The sequence below is a fragment of the Myodes glareolus genome, chromosome 24, assembly GCF_982192425.1.
Source record: "Myodes glareolus chromosome 24, mMyoGla1.1, whole genome shotgun sequence".
In the NCBI taxonomy this organism is placed as follows: domain Eukaryota; kingdom Metazoa; phylum Chordata; class Mammalia; order Rodentia; family Cricetidae; genus Myodes; species Myodes glareolus.
Window position 1 is genome coordinate 7,031,277 of NC_142049.1, and position 8,686 is coordinate 7,039,962.

The 8,686-nt window shown below is 46.3% G+C and overlaps 1 protein-coding gene across 4 annotated transcripts in view; it reads right to left on the reverse strand.

The window, feature by feature from the left end:
- Eed (embryonic ectoderm development) overlaps nt 1-4,956 on the reverse strand; it is a 30,001-nt gene extending 25,045 nt beyond the window's left edge. Inside the window, exons 1-2 of one of the 4 annotated variants that reach the window (XR_014999591.2) lie at nt 4,497-4,956; nt 1,023-1,175 (exon numbers count right to left, since the gene is read on the reverse strand). Coding sequence is in view for 2 of the 4 variants with exons in the window: in XM_085682986.2 (XP_085539112.1) it covers nt 1,023-1,175; nt 4,497-4,610 (267 nt within the window). In the remaining 2 variants the exon portion in view is untranslated. The remainder of the gene's footprint in view (nt 1-1,022; nt 1,176-4,496) is intronic. The other 3 variants (XR_014999590.2, XM_085682986.2, XM_085682987.2) reach the window with 3 other exon arrangements.
- Between the last annotated feature and the right edge of the window lie 3,730 nt (nt 4,957-8,686).

The window sequence follows — 8,686 nt, forward strand, 5'->3', positions numbered from 1 at the left end:
TAGATTCTAGGCCTTTTGGCTACAGAACCCTCTCTCATGGTCACGTGCACTTTATGAAAGAGTCACTGTGCAGTCACACCTTAAGGGCTATTGTGTACCTGAAACACATGGGAATTATTGTTGCCTGGAGACCCTTTTCCAAATTTTATTGTGTTTAAACATAGCTACAATACTGGTCTACTAAGTGAGTTCCAGGACAGGCTCCAAAACTACACAGAGAAACCCTAACTCAAAAACAAACAAAAAGGCCTACAATAAACCTCCTGGTCTAGACTCCCTGGGGTCTGACCCAGGCTGATGACATCAATCTGCACTGGGTGTCCATTCTCATCTCTTCTTGTGGTTTGCTTCCCTGGATGACACCTGCAGGGACCCACTAGCCACACATATGGCTGTCAGAGAAGGACCTCAGGAATCAGCTCTGTTCCACCACCTGGGCTGCAAGGATAAAACTCAGGTTCTCAGGCTTAGCAAACATCCTGACCCACTGAGCCATCTGGCTGGCCCCCAAACCCCAAAGCTTTTAACATGTCACACTGTTTTCCTATCAGACAATTACAAGCAAATGCTGAACATGTTTTAAAACTGTAAAGTGCAGGCATGTTGAAGTTTACTAGGGTCCAGTTAACAGATCACTCGGCTATGTTTAATATCGGATCAACAGATAAAGCAACAACAGCCTGCAGCTCAGTATTAAAGATTTAAAGGAAAACACAACAAATAAAGCTCAAATGACTTCATGTATGGACCACCACATGCAGTTTAAACAAACAAGCCTTTCAAACACTGTCATTTGAAGATATTTTACACCTAAGGGTATCCTGTATGTCCCTCAGAAGTCGCACCAAGCAAAACTGGGGGTGGGGGCGGCGCACAGGGTCCCAGCCCTGACTTAAACGCCATGGCAATGGCCAAACTGAAGCCAGGAGTACCCTGGACACAGAGAGGGGTGCACTGTGGGGAAAGGGGACTTTCTGGGGGCTCTAGCCCAGAAGTTGCAAGCCCCGCTTTCCTGTACATACCTTGAGGCTGTTCACACACTTGAAAGAGTATTTGCATTTCTTCGACTTCCATTTTCCCTTCCCCCAGCTTTTCCTCCCGGGCGCGTTGGGTGTATTTGTAGGTGTGTCGGGGCGTTCTGTGTTTGTGCCACTCTCGATACTGACAGCATCATCCTGTGTGCAGTAAAACCAGGAACAAATTCATCAGGCAGAGCCGCACGAGGTGTTTAAAGGATAAGGACTAACTTAAAAGCATGCAGGAAATGGGACATGATCCCCTGGCTGCAGCTGGAGATTTAGGAAGTAAAATCCAGTTATGCATTAGGGCACTGGGGGATACTTTACACCACAGTGAAAGCAACAACAAAATGCTCAGAAAGATAGCAAAAGGGTAACTTAGCTTTAAGTAAGACGCTGGCCTATGCCAGCGACACTAATACAATTAAGTCTTCATTTGCCGTACAAAGCTCTATGGAAAAGCCACTAATTAGACAACGAAATCTTATTCAGTAAAACTAACTGTCCTCTTGCTGGTGAAGAGTTGCTAGGATTCAATACCTCACTAACATCTAATAACCATATAAATTCAATAAATCCGACCGGTCTACACATCTTCATAATTTGACTACAGCTCAAGTGGAAGCCAGTGTAGACACCACACGGTCAGCGCGGCAGGAGTGTTAACACTTATTTATAAATAACACAAACCACTCAGAATTTTAAGGACGTTTAAAGAAGTCCCTCATCGTCCACACCATGTGTAGAGGCATCCGCCTCACAGTCTGAACACCACTCCATACACGTGACCTCTGTATACCGTCATTTACGTAGAAATGGACACGGCTTGAGGAAAAACTGAAAACTCTTTCAACTCCTCAACAGTCCAGAACCCACACGGAAGTCTTCTCAGGAATAGGAAGATTCCCATCTATTGCCCTGGGGCAGTCAGGAGTCGCTAAACCATTCCTGAGGAACCCTTTGTCAGGGTGTGGCTAAGAGCTACTAGGTTGAAGCCAGGAAGTCTACACTGCTTTTGTGGTCTAAGGTCTGCCTTTGTGGTCTAAGTCTGCTTTATACTACAGAAGGTTAAAAATAAATTGAAGTGTCAAAAGGTATTTTTTAAAAAATCACTAATTCGTTTAAAAAACATTAGTTCGTAAGGTTTTTTCAAACTTCACACTGGTCCAAAACAAAATGCCTTCTATTCTAGAACATATTTATTACCTAACACCAGAAAAGAACGGAAGCTAGGCATCGTGTCTCACGCCTATAATCCCAGTACTCGGAATGCTGAGGCAGGAGAACAGCCATTAGTTTAAGGTTAGCCTGTGAGACTCTAACGAAAACAAGCAAAAACACCCAAAGCAGGAAGTACTCCCCACAAAGTAGGTGCTTAATAAATATTTGAATTGCAATTTAATGTAAGTGTACAATTCGTTTCTATGGAAATTTAAAATGTTACAAGCTTAAACTGGGTTCCTAAATTGAAATCAATTTTGGCTAGACACGTGTTTCCCCAGCAATTGGGAAGTAATGACAGAAGGAACCCAGCCAGCATGTACATAACAAGATCCTGAATAAAAAAATAAAATAAAATAATCACTATCTGTTGCGCCTCACCTGTCAATCATTCTTAAATGCAAAAGGTTCTCATTTTCTATTTTGAGGTTCCATCCCCTATTACAATTGCTGCAGATCCTTTAAAAAAAAAAAATCAGCCTATCACTTCTACCAATGGTTCCAGCAAAACCTGGTGTTTACTGTGCCGAGAAATACATATATATTACTCCATCTAAATGGGGAGCAAGTTATGGTGGCTCAGGTCTTGATTCCAACACTCAGTTGGCAGGGGCAAATGGATCTCTGAGTTCAAGGCCAACCTGGACACAATGGACTTCCAAGCCCACCAAAAGTGCAAAGTGAGACCCCGTTTCAAAAACTAGAAATTTAGGGCTGGAGAGATGGCTCAGAGGTTAAGAGCACTGACTGCTCTTCCAGAGGTCCTGCGTTCAATTCCCAGTAACCACATGGTGGCTCACAACCACCTGTAATGAGATCTGGTGCCCTCTTCTGGCCTGCGTGCAAACATGGAGGCTGAACACTGCATAATAATTAAATAAATGTTTAAAAAAAAACCTAGAAATTTAATTAAAAAATAAAACCAAATACAACACAGGGAAGCACACCTTTTGCTCTGGACTGAACCTGGGGCCTCCTATATGGCCGGCATGTGCTTTACAAACGTGCTTTATGCCTCCAGCCTTCTAAAAAAATTTAAATAGACTTATTAAATAGATTCTAAAGTTTTATTCTTGATTTGTTTCTCACCTTATATACTTTTTCTATGTACCTATAGTATACTGCAGGGCCTGGAGGTGCACAAGTGAATTTTGGGTACTGATAGAGTACCCAGAAGATAACAGGTTTGAGGGGCAGCCTGTGCTATCTAGGGAGATTCTGACTCAAAAAAGACCAAGTTTTTTTCGGAGACGACCCCATACCAAAAGCTCAATCTCGTTCCTATCAATCACTCGGTTATGGGTGGTTTCAGAAAGCACTATATATATAATATATATATATTATATATATATATATTCCCCTTAAGAGTCTGTAAAAAGAAAATACGCTTTCTCTTAATTTTCCCCCTGCCAATTTCCTCCTCGTAAACAAATTGACATTTTCATTAAATTCTGGGTAATTAAGCATACGAAAAAGCCAAAGCCAAACTCTACACTACACAATCACAATCTAAGTAACTAATTATTAGAACACGTGTACAGGACTTTTCACAACACTTGTATAGCACTTTTTACGGGGCAGCATTTCTCTAAGCAGTGTGACTTCGCTTAATCTTCATACTCGCTCAAATACACCGGTCTTTACCACGATCGCCTGAAAAACCTTCCAATCTCTTTACATTAAGTAAAAACTTTCAAATTGCCCCCTCCCTGGCCGACGCGAAGGCACGCCCCACTTTCACGGAAAGGAGCATGCCTTAGCCCAGTCACGCACACCCGAGCCAAAGGGCTTTCCTTCCCATCCTGATATCCTGATCCCGCAGGGCTCTACGGAGTGACGCAGTTCCTCCCTTTGGAAGACCTTCTACCAACTTTCCTCGGGAAACACAATCTCTTACCCGGAGCATGCCTCTGAAACTCGGACAATCTCAGATTCGCAGTCCCCGGCAAGTCCCTCAAAGGCGCAAACTAACTCCTCCTCCCCCACAAGGATGATCGGAGCAGACCTCGCCGAACTCGGGACCCTTAATCCGCTCCTTCACCAACTTTCCGCTTGCTAACGGAAGCCGCAGTCCCGGACAATTCGAATCCCTCGGACAAGTTGGATTTCCCCGCACGCCCGCGTTTTCCTGAGCGCGGGGTGACACCTTTCCCTGCCCCCACGGCCGCCCTCCCGCCTGCCCGCCCGCCTGCCCAGTTTCCAAAGATCCTAAAACTTGCAACTCCACGGTCCCGGGACAGCCAGGGCTGCACTCACATTCTCATCTCCCGAGAGGTCCGGGTTGCTGTTCTCGTCGCTGCTCAACTTCTGCTTCTTGGCAGCAGGCATGTCTGTTCCCGCCGGCGCTGTCGACACTTCCCTCTCGGACATATTCCTCCGCCTCCCTCCAGGTTCCTGCCGCCTCGGGCGGGGCCTCCGCCACACCGCCGTCAAGCAAGCCCGGCCGGAGCCTGCCGCAAAGCTGCCGCCGGCGCCGCCACCGCCGCCGCTCCCCCCACTGTCGCAAATCGCGCCCAGCCGCCGAGGCGGGCGTGCGTGCGACCCCGCCACACTGCTGAAAAAGGGGCGCGCGCGCGCGCCCGCCCTCCCGCACGGCTGCCCGGCGCCTTCCCGTCCCCGGCTCCCGACGGGCGCTCTTCCCGCCGTCCTCTCGGCACTTGGCCCGGAGGCGTCGGGGGCTCAGAGGGCAGGCTTCCCCACGTCCCCCTGCCCCGCCAGCGCCTAGGGAGGAGGCGGAACTCAAAGGGCTGCTCCCTCACGCCCTTCCCGGCCAAGACGTTTGCTCCGCAATTGGCTCGATCCTTCGATCTCCGACCCGCTGCAAACGAGCGAAAGTCTGTGGCCCGGAGCAGACCACCACTGTCCCAGAGGGAGGGGGGAGGGACGAGGGGTTCTCCCCCTCGTCTGGGGCGTCTGTGCCAAAGGTCCCTGTGCCGAGTCTGAAGGACGACCTGGTAGTACGGTTCACGGGACCCCTCCCAACCTAGGCTCTTTCTTGAAGGCAGAAATTCAAAACCTATAGGTGGTTTTCTGCCGGCACCCCCATCTGGCAGATGGAAGGGACCCGGCCGGAGGTGCGCATGCGCCGAGGCGTATTCTCGCGCTGGGATGGGGGAGCCGGCCTCCAGGCCCCTCCTCTTCTCGCTTCTTGTTTGCTGAACCAGGTAGTCTTCCACCGGTTCCCAAAGCTCTGAGGAGGATTTCAAAACGGTATCAACTCAGTGCCTCCGGACACGCCTAAATTCTGGGCAGATATTTCATCTAATGACTATTAATTACAATGAATGGTTATAGTCAACCGGTTGGTGCCAGTATTCGCTTAAGTAAAGCTATATTTTAAATTGTATTTTAAGGCTTAAGTAATAATACCTTGCGGGTGTTGGAGAGACAGCAACAGAATATCACCTGATCGCCTCAATCTCAAGATCATCCTGGTCTACGTAGCAAGTTCCGAGCGAACCAAGGGCTGTTTATTAAAAAGCAATCCGAAAAACAATCTTAAAATTATGCGGTTCAGCCAGTTGTGGTGGCGCATGCCTTTTATCCCAGCACTAGGGTGACAGAGACAGGTGGATTGCAGTGAGTTTGAGTCCAGTTTCGTCTACACAAGAGTTCTTGGTCAGCCAGGGCTGCGCAATAGACCCTGTCTCCAAAAATAAATAAACAAACAAATAACTAAATCACATGGTTCTAAATTACCATGATTTATAGTCAAAATGTTTTTAGCTGTTGAAAACTGAGGCCCTAGGAAACTGACAAGGTCTGTAGATCAGTGTGAGCAGCTGCATGAGTTTGCGAGACTTCAGCAAAAGGCAATTTTTTTTATATAGGAAAAGGTAACCAAATAGCTGGCCAAAGTATTGCCTGCAGCACACAAAACCTTTTTCTTTAGTTTTCTATTGTTAGCTTGTGTGTGTGTGTGTGTGTGTGTGTGTGTGTGTGTGTGTGTGAGTGTCACTCCCATGTATGTCTGTATCGTGTGTGCCTGGTGCACGCACGAGGAGGTCAGATGGGGATATTAACGCTGGGACGAGAGTTACTAATGGTTCTGAGCCACCCTGTGTGCGTCCTCTGGAAGAATAACCAGTGATCTTAACCACGAGCCATCTCAGCAGCCCCTCAGGTACAATCTAGACAGACAGGGGACGCTCGATTTGTGAGCCTTATGGATTTGGTGGGTGCATCGCTGAGGCCCATGAATGACTGAATGAGGAGCTTCCCCCCTCCTCCGTTCTAGACAGAACTGTACATATCTTTATCTGTAAAATGAGAGGTCGAGAAGGACCACACATTTGCTGGGCACCCACTTAATAGTCTGTGTGTTTCTCCTTAGACCTCATCGCATCCCCCGAAGGAGTGCACCATCCATTACACACCAGTTTACTTAAAGACTTCGATATCACCAGGCGGTGGTGGCGCACACCTTTAATCATAGCACTCAGAAGGCAGAGGCAGTCGGATCTCTATGAGTTCGAGGCCAGCCTTGTCTACAAGAGCTGGTTCCAGGACAGGCTCCAAAAACTACAGAAAAGCTCTGTCTGGAAAAACAACAAAAAAGACTTTGACATCTTTACAGTGAGCTCATTGATTTCATTATCTACACTACTCTTCCTTTTTCAGGTGAGAATCCTTGGCTGGTATGTACAAGGAAAGGATCAATGGTGTACAGGAGGCTCAACTGATTGAAGTCACCCCCTCCCTGGCAATTTTTACTGCTTATGTAGGGTGCTTATGACGTCTTTCAGGAGCTTCATGAGCCCTCTGTTTTTACTCACATCTGCAGTCTTGTAGGTTTTGATGACTGATCCTAAATTTAGGCTTCCCACCAGGAGGGAATGTTGCAGCTAAAAAGAGATCACTGGGGCTGGAGAGATGGCTCAGGGTGTAAGAGCCCAGTTCCAAGGTGTCCAAAGCCCTCTTCTGGCCCCCTGGACTGCACATAGACATACACTCAGGCAAAACATCCATACACATAAAAATAATTTTTAAAAAAACTAAAAAAGAAATAGCTATGCAAGGATTTAGAAATTAGAAAGAAATGCTATTTATGTGCGGTTTATAATTTCTGGTGGGACATTTCATAAAAGGGAAATTGAGACTGGGTACACCTTCAAAGATCTTAACATTCTTCCAGCAAAGAAAGAAGGAGGTATTGGACTAGGGTGATAAAACTTAGTGGATAAGAACACTTACAGAGCTCGAAGACATGAGTTTGAATCCCTGGTAGCTACATAAAGAGCTAGGCCAGCTGTGGAGGACAGACATGGTGTTGGGGGTTGGGGAGGCTTGCTGGCTGCCAGCCCGTTCCAAGTTCAGTGAGAGACCTTGTCTCAAGGGAATAGATAAGGCACAGAGTGATCGGACAGGACAGCTTCTGTCTTCCTCTGGCTCCCAACAATGTGTCCACTTCCGTTTTTACCACTGAGAAGATAGACAAGTTGTAATTTTACTTAGACACACACACACTTTGTTGATGTAGTTGTTTTGAGACAAAGTTAGCTTCAAACTCATGGAGATCCACCTGCCAAGTGCTGGGATTAAAAGTATGCACCACCATGCCCAGCACTTTTTTTTTAACTGTTTCATACGCAAGCACGGTATCTCACACCTATAATCCTAGTACTCAGGAGGACAGGAGGGTTAGGAAGTTCTGTAGACCAGCCCGGGCTACAGGAAACCCTGTTTCACATAAACAAGTTAATAAATAAACACTAGCAAGCAAAGGGTGGCTTCTGGAGATGTTTAAGAAGCATCCCAATAATTTATAGACTGTCAGAGTGGAAGCAAGAGTATATTGGACAGATATCTAATCAGCCAACCTAGAGCTGAACTGACTCCCTGGATGTCGGTGTCACTGAGATAGGGAAGGTAGAAGTCACGGTTGGAAATCTTTCATGTCAGTGTTGAGAAGACAGACAAATTGTAATTTTCTTTACTGAGTTCGAATAGTCAGCAGTGGTCTCTCCGTATCTCAAGGCGGGATTGCCTCAAACAATAGAGGTGATTCTTGGTCTCTCAGAGGAAATGTGTGTAAGGTAATGAGACCACATATAGGAAAAGAGCTCAGACATTTACCTTCTCTGGAAAAGTTGTTGAAAGATAAACTTGGAATTTTGAAGCAAAGATCTACCTTGTTTACTGTGACCAGTATTAATTTTATGAGTAAGATTTTATCTGTATACGTGTAGATTTCCCCCTTCTATGTAGTAGTTAAAAAGACGCAGGGAAAGCAGTTTGATTGACAGTGACTTGAGATGGAAGGCGTGCATTTCAAACGTATCAGAACCAGCACCATCCCTATTTTAAGATGCTAGGACACAAAGGACCCATAAAGTTCTGTCCAGAGGTCACTTTCTCTCAAGGTTTGTTGCACAATTTATCTAATTTTTAATAACATCATTTTACTTATAGGTAAGGAAGCCAAGGCGAAGAAATCCAACAGCTCC